The 18,611-nt window shown below is 45.0% G+C and overlaps 1 protein-coding gene across 6 annotated transcripts in view; it reads right to left on the bottom strand.

Moving 5' to 3' along the window:
• DBF4B (DBF4 zinc finger B) overlaps positions 1-18,611 on the bottom strand; it is a 235,744-nt gene that overhangs the window by 8,838 nt on the left and 208,295 nt on the right. For all 6 annotated transcript variants that reach the window (XM_044055101.1, XM_044055098.1, XM_044055096.1 and 3 more), the window contains 2 exons: positions 3,826-3,871; positions 3,062-3,190 (listed from right to left, as the gene is read on the bottom strand). In XM_044055101.1, coding sequence (XP_043911036.1) covers positions 3,062-3,190; positions 3,826-3,871 — 175 coding nt within the window. The remainder of the gene's footprint in view (positions 1-3,061; positions 3,191-3,825; positions 3,872-18,611) is intronic.

The following is an 18,611-nucleotide window of genomic DNA, read 5'->3' as shown; positions in this document are numbered from 1 at the left end:
ATATGCTACTCAAAAACGTTCTGTAGAAATGGATCAGTTCTTCGAAGGCCCCCTTGTTGGTCCTGTACAGCTGGTCTGCCATAACATTTTTCTCAGACAGGATGCAAACACTGGGAGGGTTAAACAATGCTCAACTGTTATATTCCAAGCTACTACAGGAAACCTGCAAACAGGTTAAGATATAGTGTACACACACCCCTTTTATGTACCACATCATAGTGGTAAAGGTTACGATCACTTGAAGGGTCTATGGAGACCACCGATGATGCAGAGAATCGAGAACATGAGTAATGGCCATCTGACAGATGTGCTTTAGCCTGTCCAGTTTCTTCCAATTCTACCCCCACAGACAGCCCCACATGTAAAAGTGGATATCATCTGTCCCCTCCACCGACACAGCTGTCGTTTCAAAAAGGGAACCAAAGATCATAGAAGCCAATAAAAGCCTGCTTTTTTCATGTAGTTGTATGGCGGTATCTAGAAGGCAACCCAGGAACACAATCCAGCGAGCAGGCAAGAGAATTTTTGAATGTTTAACTGACATTCTACTTTGACAAGATTTCTTACCCATGTAAGTGACTTCGAAAGACTCTGCAAATGTAAGAAATCTTCTAAATAAGGAAAATGGGAAAACCCTGCAATTTGCAATAGGCCATCACAGGAGCTACACACATAAAACACCAGTAGAGGAATAGATAACCCAAAAGGTAATCCAGAGAACCTGTACTGTGACCCACAGATGGAAAACCTTAAAAAACCTTAGAAACATGGAGCAACAGGAATGTGATGAGAATTGGAAAATGTTCAAATTCTTATTAAAAGTCTACAGCTATTTAAAAAAGAGAGAGAGAGAGAAGGAATGATAGGTAACCAGGTTTATAGAGACATCATTTTGACAGTTGCAACTTTTACAAATCAGTTGAGAAAGGAAAAGCCTGGCAGTGATTGCTACAAGGGATCCTCCTTTGCCACCAGAAAAAATCTTGAATAAAAAACTTTTCTTCACTGATTAGTGGAGCTGGTTCTATTACTCCCAGAAAAAAATCTAGTTGATGACTTGGGGAATACAAGGAAGTCTGATTTAGAGAATGGGTGGGGGAATCCCCTGGTAAGGTAAAACAGGCTCACCCACTGCATTTTTTTTTATTTATTTTTTTTTTTAAACACTCCTGAACAACTCTTGGAGCCCATTTTGTCTGAACCAATCTGATGCCAAACAAGATGAGGAAAGATGATTTTGGACAGGAAGGTAGTTGTAGTAGTGGGGGGGTAAATAAATGCTACAATATTCATGTCATTAAACTATTCCCTTTTCTGAAAAAATCCTTCCTTCTAAGGACTTGCCTGCATCTTTTAGACGTTTTGAGACAGTTTATTTTCTTCTTTGAAAATGAATCTGTTTGCAGCACAGGTTTTAGCAAACTCAGAGGAGTGCTGAAAATTCTCCGTAACTACCCCCGAATCAATTTTCCACTTTCAAGTACAAACATAGGTGGGGAAAAACATAAGGGAAACCGTTCTTGGCTGAAAGCATTGAATAAAACTGAGTGCTTTCGTCTGTATCAACAATACTTCAAAATACAAAAATAAAAATAAAAAATAAAAAAAATCAAGCTATTTAAAATTCCCTTTCACCATCACGACCTTATTTAACTAATAAGCAAATAAACAAAAAAAAGACAAGTCACTTACAAAAGAAAAACAATTTTCATTAATAAATTAGGATTACACTAAACCTAATTTTAACACACTAACAGACATATTATCATCAAGACCCAAAAGTGTAAAATAATTCAAGCAAATCTGACATTTTAACTCATTGAATTCAATCAAATCCGCCCATGGCCCACCAGAAATATCTCTATGAACAATGTCCAAACCAAAAATCAAAAACTTGTGAGTTGGACATTCAGAGATGTGCTTAAACAGACCATTGTTTACATTCTTGTTTCTAATATCCAAATTGTGTTCGTACATCAGATCTCTGAACCTCTGTTGCGTTTTACACACATAGCAGAAACATTCAGTGCATAAAGCAACGTTTATAACGCACTTTGTTACAATTACAATAACGGAAGGACCCAAGATGACCATTAATACAGATCCCAGCAGCCTCAAATACAAACTTACCCACAGAACAAGCACCAAACCTAAAAGTCCCATTTTTCTTTTTTGTGTGGGACACAGAGAAAGCATCACTTTCCAAAACCTGTTTAAGAGATTTACCCCGTCCACAGAACTACCTGGGGTACAGCACCAATAATTCCTGTGTACTTCTCAAAACAAGGGAAAAGTAACCAGTTTCTTTTTAGTACCTCAAAAATCTCAGTGTGATCTGTGTATTTCATGACAAAAGAGGTGGTATATCTAGATGCAAGCCTTCGGCTGGGAGCAAACATGTCCTTGGGACCTTCTTGTCGCAAAATAGGGCAAAACATACCCTTGCCTTGACTTCATTAAATATCTTAAGATCAAAGTCCAAGGAATGACCCAATTTGGGTAAACAAGAGTACAAGTTTGTCACATTCAAGAGAAAAAGTCATCTGCAGTAACCACTGCCTGACCTTTAACAATCCCCCTTCTTTTGAAAAATCAGGATGTCTACTATAATTTAAAACTGTACGAATATGTAGGTTTTGAAAACATCATTTGGATTTGGTTCATTCCCTCTTTGAAGTACCCAAGTAGCAGAATGACCAAATAAAACCTCCTTATCCAAAGGAAAATTTAAAATTTTACACTCAACATCTTTAGAACACTTCTGTATATACACCCAAGCAAAATCTCATAACAGAAGCTATTGTCCTGGACAGAGTTATGACAGTAGTAAGAGCACTTTAAGGAATGTTTAGTTATCTGGGAGACAGAAGCGATACAAGAATTCAGAGGACTTGCTTTCTGAAAACGAGCAGTAATGTTCAATGCCAAAAGTCAAGAAATTGGTTTCATCACATAGTATTTTATAAGCAAATTAGCTTTAAACTTTCCCATTACTCAAAGTCTGCTGCAGTTAGTCTCTAGAAGGTGATACTTCAGAATGTGTGTGTAAGAAAATACTCACGGAGTTTCTCTCTGTTCCTTCTGAGAACAGGGAATAGGCTCTGGAGGTTCAAAAGGGCCAATACTTCCAGGAAGAAGGTAGTACAGGTCTGGAAAATTATTAAAATGACTGTAGACTGGTCTGAAGTTTCTGTGGAGAAATAAAAATATTTTATTTTCAATCCCTCGTTAAGTCATTAAGCACAACTCTCCCAAGCTCCCTCCCCACCTGAAACCCTGGGCACAAATGCCCATGTGTGTCACTACACAGGCTATCAATACCTCTGGGCTGGGGCCTCAATGACCCCCCCCCCCCCAGCAGATCTCCTGCAGGACAAAAGTAAGCTTGGAAGCAACCTCTATTTGCAACCTAACCAAGTTTGGTTGGTTAGTCCCCATCACCTGTGTGCTAGCATCACAGTTTATAAGCTGGCAGGGTAAGGAGGCATGCCCTAGAAGTTTTAGGATAGTTGCACCTCCCACACCAACTTGCATACTCACTTCAGTGGCAGCAGTGAACAGTCCACTTCCAAACATGTCCCCCATACCTCTTACCTGCAGGGGAAGTGAACAATCAAAGCCTCACAATTCCACTTCCTCCTATGCTACTTTCAGCAAGTGCTCAAGCACTAATCAAAACTTGTTCACCTGGGCTTAATGCACAGTTGACATTAAAGCCAATCATACCTGATGCACAGAGCTTATAATTCCACTCGTAACTGTATATATTTAATGAAACATTACAAACTAAAAAAAGTACAATGAAGGGTCAGCATCTCCACTTACCTACTCATGTCTTCAATTTTAATGAAAGGATGCTTTAGTTTTCCCACTGTAAAAGGGATAAGAAAATGCTTTTAGAGACAAAACGGTTAATACAACTGAATTAGCACTTCAGGGAAACAATACATAACTAAAGTATACACATTAGCCCTATACAACACCTATTTGTTGAAGATGAAAAGAACAGTTTTGTACCTACCATAAATGTAGATGTCCGATAGATATGCAACTGCAGTCATAACATATGGGTTGTCCTGCCTCAGGCAGACTTCGGTCGGCCGGATTCCAAAGTCTGGGTCCGACGTCGGCTGATGTCGCATTTCTCTCCGACGTCAGAGCGGCAGGAGTATATAAGCATCAGCCGACGCCATCTTCTTCAGTGTTTCTTGCCCCAGATGCCAGGTGCCCTCCAAGGAAGGCTGTAATCAATTTGGAAGACAAAAAACAGGTTTCCAGACAAATAAGCAATAAACAGATACACCATAACAGATATCCCCAGCTAGGATAACAGGGAGAGGAGTGGACCCAAGGAATAGAGGGGAAGGAGGGAGGGAAAACCCGACTGCAGTTGCATATCTATTGGACATCTACATTTATGGTAGGTACAAAACTGTACTATGTCCTTCAAGAATGCAACTGCAGTCATAACATATGGGTTGAATACCGTAGCTTAGCTGGGGGAGGTGGAAAGCACTAAGAAAAGGATGGTGTAGCTATCAATCCCTGCAGGACTGCCGAAGCAAAGCCTGCTCTGGATCTGGAAAATAAAGGAAGGTTGTAGTGTTTGGAGAATGTATGCACGGAGCTCCATGTAGCAGCTTCTAGAATGTCTTTTGTAGGCACCCCTCTTAAGAATGCTGTAGAGGTGGCTGTAGCTCTGGTAGAGTGTGGTCTGATATTGGCTGGTACACTCTTTCCATGGAAGGAATAACATAATCTGATGCAATGTCCAATCCATTTTGAGATAGTCTGTTTGGAAATTGCTTTTCCTTGTACTCCAGGGGCGTAAGCTACAAAAAGCTTATCAGACTTCCTATTGGCCTTGGTTCTGTCCAGGTAGTAGCGAAGTTGTCTGTGAATGTCCAAGGTATTCAACAGTCTTTCCCCTTTGTTCTCAGGATTGGGAAAGAAAGTAGGCAGGTGAATTGCTTGATTTAAAGAAACCCTAGATACCACTTTTGGCAGAAAACTAGGGTTGGTTCGTAAGGAGACCCTGTCTCTATGAAAGGTAATGAAAGGTGGTATTGCCATTAGGGCCTGCAATTCAGAAACCCTTCTTGCTGAGGTAATTGCCAACAGGAAAGCTGTCTTCCATGAGAGGAATTGTAAGTCCACATTAGCTGCTGGCTCAAAGGGGGGTAGAGTCAGTTTTTCTAGGACAAAATTGAGGTCCCAAGTTGGTACTGGGGCCTTTCTTGGTGGCTTGATATTCTTGATTCCTCTAAGAAATTGCCTTAACAGAGGATGTGAGAACACAGGTGGATCAGTGTTGTATCTAGCTGAAATAGCTGAAGCATGTATTTTTATAGAGGAATATGAGAGTCCATTCTGTAGCATATCTGCCAAGTATTCCAGAATGAGTGGGATGTTCAATAATGATGCATCATGGCCCTTGCTGGTATTCCAAATGCTGAATCTCTTCCATTTTGCTGAATAAACCTTTCTGGTGGATGGTCTGCGGGCTTCTGTTAATATCCGCTGAACTTCCTTGGAGAGAGAGAGATTGAGGTTATTCATGGAATCTCCCAAGCTGTTAGCTGGAGCGTCTGAATGTTGGGATGTACTGTCTTGAAGTTGTTTTGAGTCAAAAGATGGGGCCATTGTGGAAGGGCCCATTTTTTGTTGCGACATATGCTCCGTAGTAGTGGATACCAGTGTTGTCTTGGCCAGTCTGGAGCTATTAGGATTCTTTTTGGTTTCTCTGCTTTGATCTTTAGTAGTACTGTGGTCAGTGGCAGAGGTGGGAATGCATAAATCTTTAGGAAGTTCCAGTTGAATGAGAGAGCATCTGTTTTCCATGCTTGTGGATGATATGTCCTTGAACAGAACTTTTGTAGTTGATGATTGAGGTGGGAGGCAAATAGGTCTACTTCTGGCCTGCCCCATGTCGAGGTGAGCCTTATGAAGATTTCTGGATGTAACCTCCATTCGTGGGGGTCTAGGAAATTCCTGTTTAGGCTGTCCGCCAGCACATTGTCTTTGCCTAGAACAAACTGGGATTGCAACTGTATGTTTAAGCTCAGAGATTTTTCCTAAAGATTCATTGTTAGTCTGCAAAGGGGGTAAGAATGGGTGCCCCCCTGCTTGTTTATGTACCACATGACAGTGGTGTTGTCTGCCCGTATTAGCAGGTGGCCTTGCTGAAGTTGTTGTTGAAAGGCCTCGATGGCATGCATGACTGCCAGCATTTCCTTTTGGTTGATATGCAGATGTGTTTCCTTTGGAGACCATTGTCCTTGAACACATCTGCCCTCCATGTGCGCCCCCCATCCAAGGTCTGAGGCGTCTGTGGTCATGGCTTGTGTTATTTCTGGTTTTTTGAATGACATACCTGTGTTTGCCTGGCTTACAGAGGCCCACCATAGAAATTCCTTTTGTAGGCATGGAATGAGAGGTATGGTTGTCTCTAGGTTGTTGCTGTGCTGAGACCATAAACTTTTTAGGTACCATTGAAGCTTTCTCATGTGTAGTCTTGCTAGTGAAACCAGGAGAATGCATGATGCCATGTAACCCAGGGCCTGTAGGAATCTCCTTGCAGTCTTCTGGGTGAGCTTTGCCAAACCTTTGAAATAATGAGTTAACTTCTTTTGCTTGTCTTCTGTCAGGTAAGCCATTTGAGAGGTTGGTCTAGATTGGCTCCTAAGAAAGTAATTTGCTGGGATGGCTGCAGTCTTGACTTTTGGAAGTTGACTGTATCCCAGAGCTTGTAGCAATTGAATGACATAATCCAAGTTTTTTGTCAAAATCAGTTTGTCGTCTGCTTGTATGAGGCAGTCGTCCAGGTACGGGTAGATTTGGATCCCCTGGAGCCTGCAATGAGCAATTACTGAAGCCAGGCATTTTGTAAACACTCTGGGCGCAGTAGATAAGCCAAATGGCAATGCTGAGAATTGATAATGCTCTGGCCCTGCAAGAAATCTGAGGTATCTTCTGCAGCTGTGTCTTATAGGGACATGCAGGTATGCCTCCTTGAGGTCCAGAGTAATCAGCCAAGACCCCTTGCCCAGCATGGGAAGGAGCTGCTGTAAGGTCAGCATTTTGAACTTTGGTACTATGAGAAAGGTGTTTAATGCGGACAAATCCAGTATTGGTCTCCATTGTGTTTCTTTTCTTGGAACAAGGAGCAGTCTTGAGTAAAACCCCTGGCCTTGTTCTTGTTGTGGAACTTTTTCTATTGCATTGATCTGAGCAAGCAGAGAAATTTGCTTGAAAGCCTCTGCCCTCTGGTTTTGCGGTAGGTTTGGCATGCCTTGTTTCCTTGGTAAGGTATGAAAGTGGAACCTGTAGCCTTGGTCTATAATGTCCAAAATCCATTTGTCCTTTGTCAATCTGTGCCAATTGTCTGAAAACAGAGATAATTTTCCGCCAAGGAGCTTCTGTTTGCTCTTTGGTAGCGGAAGTAGAGGAAAGTCATTGGGATTGTCCCTGTGGGGCAGGAGAAGCCCCTGTGTCACTTTTGGTTTGCTGGTTGCCATTGTCGTCCCCTGTAGGAACCTCTGTATTGTCCTCTTCCTCGCCACGCCTTTGCCCCTTTGAAATCTTTCAGGATTAGGAAAGGACCAGTTTTTTGAAGGCCAATTCCTGCTGAATCTGGGTGGCTGAACCTGGAGGAAATCTTTGACTGTCTGAACTGACTTGGCTTTTTCCTCAATGGTCTTTAATACATCTTGAGCATTAGTACCAACAAGCTTGTTCTTTTCCAAGGGTGCATCAAGGAGTTTTGCCTTAACATGATCTGGTAGAGGTTGTTCTTTTAACCATGCATGTCTACGAATGACCGCCCTGTCATAGCTGCCCTACATGAAGCTTCCAATGCATCATATCCTCACTGAAGGAAGTGATTGCTAACCTGCTGAGAGTTGTGCACAGCCTCCTGCAAAGACTTCCCATCTAAAGGATCAGGAGAGGCCAAAGTTTTCTGTAAATCATCTAACAGGAAATCCTGATATTGAAACATATGAAAGAGACAATTGAGAGCTCTCATAGATAAAGTAGTGGAGGTGTAAACCTTCTTCCCCCATCTGTCTAATGACCTAGCTTCCCTGTTGGAAGGCAAAGGATTTTTGGCGGTGGTAGCTGAAACCCCTTTCGGCCCCTGTGAAATAGTTTCTAAATCAACAGCATGGGCCCTAAAGAAATGAGAATGTGTTTCAGGAACTCTATAGTATCTGTCCTGCTTGGCAGGAGCAGGAGGGAGAGTATCAGGGGTAACACTGGAATCAGAGTATAAATCATCCAAAACATCAAGCACAGGAGGTATAGCTAAGGGCCTGTGCTGGGGCTTTTTAAGGAAGGTACGAAGGCGCTTTCTGGAATCAGAAAATTCCTGGCCTTGCCACTTAAAATGTTCCCTCATGGAATGCAGAACTTCCCCAAAAGAAATATCCTCAGGAGGGGAGGCCGAGGGGATGGAGTCCTCTGCATCAGAGTCCTCGTAGGTCTGGAAAGGCTCTTCCTGGCTATCGGAGTGGCCAGAGGCCTCAGAATCTTCATCTGAAGGGAGAGGGTCAGTGGGCTCAACCCTGGGCCTCTTATCAGGAGGAGGCTGGGATCCTCTCTCAGGATGGGCCTGGGAACCTCTGATCATGGAGATTAAGTCTGCTGCCATAGTCATGTTTTGTGTTTCAGGAGTAGGCTGAGGTAAGGCTTTAGCAATAAGGTGCTTGGTCTTGCTGGCTGCCTTAGCACGTGTGTAGGCCTTGATAGACATGGACATGGGAGGCCTAGCAGCTCCACGTGCAGGAGTGACATTATCCACAGCAATGGTCTCGGGCATTTCCTCGGTTTCAGTATCCGGAGGAAAATCAATAACTGGCGGTGTGGTCTCCGGTATCGGAGGAATCGGTAATGCGGTGTCTTCGGTTCGGAGCGGTGAAATAACCGCCTCAGAGGGAACCGGGGCACTCGCGGTAGGTTTTGGCGTGGTGTCGGTGGAAGACGCGGGCCGAGGATGGCGGTCCCGGTCTTTACGTTTTTTAGGAGTCTGCGATGTCGGTAATTCCGACGGCATCTTGTAATCGAATTTTTCGCCGAAAAAGTCTTCAGCGAACTCCGACCGGCGCCTGAGTGCGCGCTTGTTGAAGCGAGCACAGGCGGCGCAGGCCGAGACGTTGTGGTCTGGGCCAAGGCAGGGAAGGCAGTAAGAGTGGAAATCCTTATGAGGTATTTGTTTACCACAAAACAAACAATTATTCACTTTTTCAGTAATTTCTGACATCGGCTGAGACAAGAAAAGGTCCCCAACGGGGTACTTAGCTTTTTTGTTGACTTCGGATCGAAGAATACAGGAGCTGACCGACCGGCACTTGCGAACTGCTTCTGCTTCGGGCACCGCGCGGCAAGAAAGACTGAAGATGGCGTCGGCTGATGCTTATATACTTCCTGCCGCTCTGACGTCGGAGAGAAATGCGACATCAGCCGACGTCGGACCCAGACTTTGGAATCCAGCCGACAGAGGGCTGCCTGAGGCAGGACAACCCATATGTTATGACTGCAGTTTTATTCTTGAAGGACATCAAACCACTACTACCATGTACAGTACCGTCTTGCACAGTCTCAGTCTTCAAAAATGATTTAAAGCCATTTTTTACTATTTTACTACCATTGGCTTAGTTTCCAGTGTCTTTCCAGATGAATTCAATCTGTCAAAGCTTTGCAAAGGATGGTCTGTAACTGCATCTCCTAGGCTTTCTGAATACTGGCTAAATGTTTATCAACCCCCTTAGACCTTTTTTTTAGGCAATGCCACATCGACAACCCTACAGACGTAGTGAACAAAACCCAAAGAAACTTAAAAGGTTTTACTGTTCATTGCTAGGAGCATAAATAAAACTCCACACTCTACAAGTTCTTCTAATTCTGGAAGAATATAGACATCTGTGACATTACAGACATGGTTTAAATCCACAGAAAGTACTCCAACAGTGTAAAGCTTCAGTACCTTCAATACATTTAGATGATCAGATGCATAGATGGACGAAAAGTGGAGGAGTTTAAAGATATACGAACAACAAATATAAGTATGTTGGTTAAACAAAACAGTACCTGTAATTTATCTACATGCAAATCACCATAGATGAAGTCCCATACCATATCCTAGCAAGCTATAGGTCACCATCTATGTCCTTCAACCACATAACTCATACCTAGAACCTGAAAATACTCACTGTTAAAACAAATACCTTACACTTGAGACTTCAGCTACCTATCTATAGGCTGAGAACCGTACACTACCTCATACTCACAGGCAAGGATTCCTGGACTTCAACACAAGTACCTTTGACCAGATAGTGTGTACACTCGCCACAGGTTCAAACATACTGGACCTAGTACTAGCCAATATGTCAGCATGCTACACCCCCCCCCCCAGTGTCACAGACTAGGTCAGACCACAAAACTAACCCCAGCAAACCTGGTCATAGTTAGGAAATATTCCAAACTCAACACCTATTATGAGACATCAGAATTCAATGCCCAGCTCAGCCCCAAGTTCACATGTGTGGAATGGTGGTTAACAGAGACCCTGTACAGCCATGTAAATCACTGTATAGAGGCTGCTGTACCTACTAGAAGTAACCCAAAACAAACTAAAAATAAATCGTACTGGTGGAATCCTAACTTTAACAGAGCATATAAAAAAGGGAAAAAAGTCAACGCTAAAAATCAGGAAAAACACTCTAAACTAAAGTAAGAGGACCAAGTCCAGCAAGGCTAATTATGAGGTCAAGAGCCTCATAGGCTAAAGACAACCATCACAAGGCTTTTATACTTAAATCCAAGCCTCAAAGGCAGCACACAGTGTGCCGAAGTGGTATGTGGTGCCAACCTTCACTAAGCAAACATAGCAAATTTACTGGCTGACAATTTCAGTCTCCACCCCCACCTTCCTCCATGAAATGCCTACTAGCATAACACCTTCCTCCATGAAATGCCTACTAGCTTAACCCCCCAAACTAACAGGAAGCAGGTCCTGGCGATGCTCGCCAAGGCCAAAAACACAGCCTCAGTGGGCCCTGACAACATCCCAGGATGGCTGCTAAACAGCTGGAAACATGGTCCATAAACACACTAACTGTTGCAGTTCATTCATGTGGTACAAACTACATCACAAGGGTGTGCCATCAACTAACCTACCTATTCTGACTATCATGGATCTATTATCATGGAAATGAATGACATGGGCAACCTTCAGACACAGGACAAACCTATTTTGGATTTTGGCTTTGTTAAAGGAAGATCATCCCTACTAAACCTGGCAGGCTTTTTGAGAAGGTCAACAAAGAAATGTGTAAGGGGAAAACTGCACAACACCTATCTGGACCTGGCCAAGGCAGTCAGTAGCCTACTCATGTACAAATAAACTCACAGAATTGGGCATAAACCCCTACACAACTTGGATTGCCAGCTGTCTCATGGACAGGACCCAGGAAGTAAAGATTGGTGACACGACCTCCGATAAGAGGCTGGTCCACAACCATAGTACCTCAAGGTTCCGTGCTGAGATCGCACCTACTTGGAATCTACTACTCAGTGGTAAAGGCTAATGTCGGGGGTCTTTGAATGACCAAACTTGCAGATGACTGCAAATTGCTAGCCTTCATAGAAACAAACATCTTACAAGAGCGTCCATCAAACACAAAAATGACTGGCACCAAAGTCAAGGACTAAAACTTAATGCCAAGAAAAAAGTTAGTGCCTTTCGGGAAACTGCCTGGAAATTAAGCTTTGGAGCATATATACACAGTAATTGGACCTTATGATCAACATGTAGCCAAGGTGGTAAGAAAATGATTCTGTGTTGCCCAACCTGTAAATAAGGGCATGGCATCCAGGTCCACCAAAGTCAGCCCCACTTTATTTTGTCACTATCAGACCCACTGAGTATAATGCTCCCATCGGCATGTACCCAACCAGACAGACAAGCAGAGTACCATTTACAAAGGTTCCTTACCAGGAGAATACAGGAGATAAACACATTGTCCTACACAAATTGCCTTAAATCCTTATTCTCGACACCAGTTTCTTACAACTGAAAAGGCAATCTATGCCTGGTACAAAAAGTAATCTTCAGATTCAGCTCTGATCAGCCTTTTGAACATTTGCAAAAGGAACAGCATCAGAACCACTCCATCTAAATATCTGACAAGACACGACTTCAACTTTAACGCTGTTAAATTATGCTATACTACGAATGTATATATTCTATTATATTTGATTCTTCTTTGATTAGCTCCTCATTACAATAAGAATATTCTCCACAGATCTTCACTGAAAATGGGCTCTGCACAGCCCAGTGGACCTTCCCAGTTAACATACTATAAATAAATGTTTCAAACGTTGCCCATTCATGTGCAGCAGCATCCATCCCAAACCTTATCTAAATAAATACCGGACGAATGGGTGGGATATTTGAGGGGCAAACACCAGGTGAATTTCCATACGTCTGATACAGGCAGACAGCAAAGCCCAAACTAATAACTCCCTCACAATCTCTAGAAAGCTCCTAACATACTTCCTCCTAGCAAACATAAATGACACATAGGGACACAATTAGTTAAATTACACAGCTAGGCTTATAAAAGCCTTGGTGGTCATTAACAGAGTGTATAGAAATAGAAGTTATGTCCTTACCATAACGTTCCATGTGGAGTGTTCATCTCGCCTTTGTTCTTATACATGGGGTTCGGAGCCGATCCTCAGCTCCGAGTCGGCCGCTTAGCAAAGCTCTGCATCGAGAAGAAGCTCGAGACCAACCTATCTCCCACAATTCCCTCTGCCCTTACCTCAGATCTAGTTTGCAAAACAATACCAGATCCCATAACAGGAATGTAAACATACATACATACCAGGGCGTAGCTGAAAACAGCAGCAACAGCAGAGAGAAATCAGTAGCGGGAGAGCCAAACCAGACCTCTAAATTGGACGTTCTTCCTGACCTGAGGGTGGGAGGGTGGGAATGTAAGAACAAAGGCGAGATGAACACTCCACATGGAACGTTATGGTAAGGACATAACTTCTATATGTGAGAGTGTTCAATCTCGCCGTTTGTTCTTACACATGGGTAGCGTCCCTAGCTCCATGACCCTGAGACACTCACGGAAGAATGTTCCTGAGCACAGTGGAGCCAAAGGTTGCCCTGTCCCTGGAAATCCTATCCACTTTGTAATGAGTGATGAACGTAAGTGGTTTAGACCAAGTGGCGGCCGCACAAATAGTATCCAAAGGTAGGCGGGCCGCATGAGCCAGAGATGTAGAGACTGATCTAGTAGAATGTCCTTTCGGTTTGGTGGGCAAACTCTGCTCAGTAGCAGCATAAACAAAAGTAATACAATCAGATAGCCATTTGGAGAGAGTACGCTTGGTCACTGCCATGCCCTTTCTGTTGTCCGCAAAGGCTATAAAGAGTTGGTCTGCTTTTCTGTGATCCTTTGTTCTATCTAGATAGAATCTGAGTTGTCTATGAAGATCTAACTCGTGTAAAATATAGTCCAGCTTGTTGGAATGGTTTTTGAAAAATGTGGGGAGTTCGATGGACTGATTAATGTTGTCGACTGAACAAACCTTGGGAAGAAAGGACGGGTTGGTGCGTAAGGATACCCTATCCGGGTGAAAAATCAAATATGGGTGCTTAATGGAAAGAGCTTGAAGTTCTGACACTCGTCTGGCTGAAGTGATAGCTACTAGAAAGAGAGTTTTCCATGACGAACTTTAATGAACAGGAAGAGGCTGGTTCAAAAGGTGGTAGCATTAGCTGGGATAAAAGGTTTAGATTACACGGAGCTGTAGGGATCCTGACTGGTGGCCTAATATGAAAGGACCCTTTTAGAAAAGCCTTACAAAGCCTATGAGTCATAATAGGCGCTCCATTCTCTCCTACATGGAAGTTTGAAATAGCAGCCAATTGAACTCTCAAGGTGGCAGGAGAAGCTCCTTGGTGAAATAGCATGGATAGAAACTCTAACACCTTGTTTAGAGGGGCTATTAAGGGATCCAAATGCTGTGCAGTTGCCCAGTATACAAAGCGCTTCCACTTACTAGTGTAAATTTTTGTAGTGGAAGCTTTATGAGAGGCTACTAGAATGTTCTGAACCGCAGGAGAAAGATCATCATACCTGGCTAAGAAGGGAAGCGGAGCAGCCCAGCTGCTAGTCTGAGGGGACAGGAGCGACGGGTGGGGAGCCCCTGACGAATGGGTCAGTAGATCTGGCTCCGGGTCCAGGATCCAGTGCTCCCGTATTTGGTGCGCTTGAAGAAAGGGAAACCAAACTTGACGAGGCCAGAATGGGGCAATGAGGATTACAGTCCTTTCCAGATTCTTGGCTTTCTGCAGAAATCAAGGTATCAGAGGTATAGGGGGGGAAGGCGTACAGGAGACCCGGGGGCCCATCGTGAATCAGAGCGTCCCTGGGGACTTCCCCTGGCGGGGGTAAAAGGGCAAAGTAGTTTCTGCATTGGGCGTTCATTGGAGACGCAAACAGATCGCAGCAAAGCTGGCCACACTTGCGGAATATTCTGTCCGCTATTGTCTGTTTGAGGGACCACTCGTGAGGTAACAGGATGGCTCTGCTCAACCTGTCCGCTATGACGTTGGATAACCCCGGGATGTGCGTTGCTATCAGAAAGCGACCCGTGGACTCTGCCCATTGCCAGATTCTCATGGCCTCTCTGCATAACTGGTAAGATTTGGTTCCCCCTTGCTTGTTTATGTACCAGACTACGGACATGTTGTCCGTCTGAACTGCAATGGTCCCAAGAGGTAGAAAGGGAGAAAAGTGTTGCAACGCTAGGAACACTGCCCTCATCTCCAGAACATTGATGTGCAGGTTGTACTCTAGATTGTTCCATTCGCCTTGGACCGTCTGTCCCTGAAAGATGCCCCCCACCCTATCAGGGAAGCGTCCGTGGTCACTGTAGCTGTTTGAGTGGGTAGCACAAATGGCCGGCCGCCGGTGAGATTGCAATTCTGTAGCCACCAAGATAAGTGTGTCTTGCAGATGTTTGCGATGTGAATTTCGTGTGTCAGCGGTAGCTGCTGGAACTACCATTGTGGGAACAGCAGCCATTGAAGAATTCTCATGTGCAGTCTTCCCACGGGTATTGCAATGAGGGAAGCCGACATGAGTCCCAAAACTTTTAGAACCAGTTTGGCCGGGGATTTCTTGGACAACAGGAGTAGAGATATGTGGTTTTGTAGAGAGGCTATCCTTTCTGGGGGAAGTCTTGGAATCAAGCAACGGGTATCCAAATCCGCTCCTATGAATGAGATATGCTGTGATGGCTGTAACGTAGATTTTTCGAAATTTATGGAAATTCCGAGTTGAACACAAAGTTCGAGAGTGTAATCCCTGGCCTGTATCAGTCGACGCTCGGTGGTGGCAGTAAGGAGCCAGTCGTCCAGATATGGAAACAGCTGGAATCCTAGGCATCTCAAGTGAGACGCTACCACTGCCATGCATTTGGTGAAAACCCTGGGGGCTGAGGTTAGACCAAAGGGCAGGGCCCGAAACTGATAGTGACTGGCTCCCAGCCTGAAGCGCAAGTGATCCCTGGACGCTCTGGCCATTTTCATGTGGTAGTAAGCGTCCTTGAGATCTATCGAGCACATCCAGTCGTCCTTCTGTAAGAATGGAAGGATCGATTGAAGCGTGACCATCCGGAACTTTTCTTTCTTGACGAAGGTATTGAGGTTGCTTAGGTCCAGAATTGGCCTCCAGTCCCCTGTCTTTTTTGGAACTAAAAAGAACCTCGAGTAAGTTCCAAATCCTCTTTGGTCCGCCTGGACTGGTTGGATGACTCTTTCTAGCAGCTTTGAAATTTCTATAGCTGCAGGTTCTCGCAGATGGGGCGGTACATCTGGGAATCTTTTCTGCGGTAACGGGGGAAATAGAACTGGGATTTTGTAAACTCTGGTAATAATGCTTTCTACCCATCTGTCTGAGGTAATTCTTTGCCAGGCCTGAGGGTATAAAGCTAAGCGACCCCCGACTGCCTCCAGAGCAGGACAGTCGAGCCTCCGTTCAGGAGCGCTGGAAAGGCTTCCCAGGGATTGTATCCCTGTCACCTTGGTTTTGCGGACCCGCTATGCCGCCAGGTTGACTTCTTCCACTTCTGCCCCCCCCCCGCCTCTGGAGGGGGCATCACCCTGTGTGCTTGGGAAAGAACCTTGGGGTTTATGAAACCACATTTTTCCACCTCGTTGCCCTTTGGGGTACGGTCTGGATGGGGTGGAAAAACTGACTCAGGCAGCAGACATAGTCTTTCCCTCTTGCTCACACCGGGTAAGGGTCTCCTTTACTTTGGGGCCAAAGAGTGGCACCATCAAATGGGGCGGTAGTGAAGGAAGACTTGAAGGCTTCCGCAAAGGAGCATAAGCGCATCCAGGATTGTCTAGGGAGAGCAATCGCTGAAGCAGCAGCCCTACTCCACCCTTCGGCTGCATACGAGATGAGCCTCATGGACGAGTTCACAATTGATGTAAGGGTATTGAGCTGTGCTGTAACCTTTTCCGCGACAGCAGCATCTGTAGTACCCTGGAGGGCATCTCCCAACTCTTTGACTAGATCCCTCTGTAAACGTGTAAAATGAGTCAAATAGTTCAGCGATCGCATGGAAAAAGTCGCTGAACTAAAAATGCGCTTCCCATACCTGTCCATAGTCCTAGAATCTGTTAGGCGGATGGACAGATGAGGAAGTTCAAGACATCTCCTTTTTAGTGGCAGCTGCCACCACCTTAGCGTCCACTGGAACTCCCTTTGTGAGGTATGCCTCGTCCTGAGGGGCCGTAATATATTTATTAGGTTTTCTGGGGACTGGCTCCACTGTGTCAGGTGCCTCCCACGCCCTTCGAGCAATCAAGTCCATCAACTCATCGAAGGGTGGAGTGACCCAGGAGGAAGAAGGGCAAGCACCGAATGCCTTCAGCAAGACTGACTCATCCTCAGAAGGGGGTAGGGCTTGCCAATCACCTCTCTGCTTTAGGATTTCCAGGATGTCAGAAAAAGAGACATCCTCTGAGGGTAATTTCGGGGACCCTTCTGACTCATCCAAGTCAGTGTCCGATGGTAAGGACTCTTGTCGAGAATCCAAGTGCCTCCTCTTACACAATCTTTTCCTCGGGACTTCCTTGGGGGGGGGGGGCATCCGATGAAGCTTCCGAGGAAGAGGGGGCTCCCTCTGGGAGCGGCTGAGACACAGGTGCTCAACGCTTTTGAGTAGCCGTAGGTGCAGAAGAGGATAACGGGCCTTTATGGGAGGGGGACGCTGTTTCTGCTGAGGAAGTTGCCTGAGAAGACAATACCTTCCTCATAAGATCAAAGGCCCCCGGACCCCGAGCCGAGGAATCTCCCGGTTCCGAAGAACGTGGAGGAATCTCCAACGCCGAAGCCAAGGGCACCGATCCCAAGGACGGAACAGAGGTGATCCGTGCCAAGGCACCGAGAGGGAGAGTCGGCACCAAAGTATCGGTACGGCTCTCGGTCCCGGAACCAAGAATAGATAGTCTGCTCCGCAAGTCAGGGATAGGTTCCGACGGAGTCGAGGTAAACTGTGCCGACCGAGAAAGGGACGGTTCCGGCACCAAGGGCTCTACAATCAACAAATCAGCGTCTCCCGGCTCCGAGGACTGAACAGGTCTCGGAGGAGGATCAGACGGAGACAAGGGAAGGCCTTCGAGTCTCGACACCAACTGAGAGGAGACTGCAATGAGTTTGGACAGGGCCGTGTTCTCCATCAGCTTCTGCACGACACTGTCTACGTCGGTGTCGGAGAGGGACCTGGAAGACCACGTCGAAGAAATCGAAGACGGTGCCGACCTCAAAAGAGCCGGACGTGGCAGTTCTGTCACCGGTTCCAAGACTCGAGGCTCGGTGACAGACACTAGTTCGATACTCGGCCCCGAAGTCTGTGGAACCGGTGAACGTACTTTAAAAGAAGAACTTGGAGCCGATGACGTAGGCTCCGAAGTCTTCGACTACTTCGAAGATTTAGAGGTCTGGTCTGACTTATCTAAAGCCTCTTGAAAGGCAGGCTTCAGAAGACCCTGTCCATGAGCTTCCTGCGCCTATCATGACCCTTCCACTAAAGGAGTGACAAATGGAGCAGTCCTCCTGAAGATGGAGAGGGCCAAGACAGTAGACACAGGAGTTATGGTGGTCTGTGACAGACATCTTCTGTCCGCACTGACATCTCTTGAAACCTGATTTAACTTTGTCAGACATGTCAAAGAGGTCACAAAACTAGTGAAAAAACACCAATATATCAAACTTTAGCAAAAGGCCAAGCAATAATGTTATGAAGAAAAGTAAGTAGTCAAATCCGAGAATTAGTGAGTGGGGTAGGCCCTAGAATCTAACTTTAAACCTAAATTGTTTTAAAACACTAAAGATTTAATCGGAACCGAAGACCCAAACACACAACACACACCAACAAGTGTCACAATCCAATAACTCTAGATCCAAAAGCTTTTAAGAAAAAATACAAATCTTATCTGAAGTTGGCTCAGAGCTCTTCAAACGATGTGATCAGATGCAGTGGCAAACTAGATCTGAGGGGGGTAAAAAAAAGGGGGGGGG

Source organism: Protopterus annectens, chromosome 13.part0, assembly GCF_019279795.1.
Source record: "Protopterus annectens isolate FY-2018-M chromosome 13.part0, PAN1.0, whole genome shotgun sequence".
Lineage (NCBI taxonomy): Eukaryota > Metazoa > Chordata > Ceratodontiformes > Protopteridae > Protopterus > Protopterus annectens.
The sequence above is the reverse complement of the archived record's forward strand: the minus strand, read 5'-3'. Positions and strand labels throughout refer to the sequence as shown.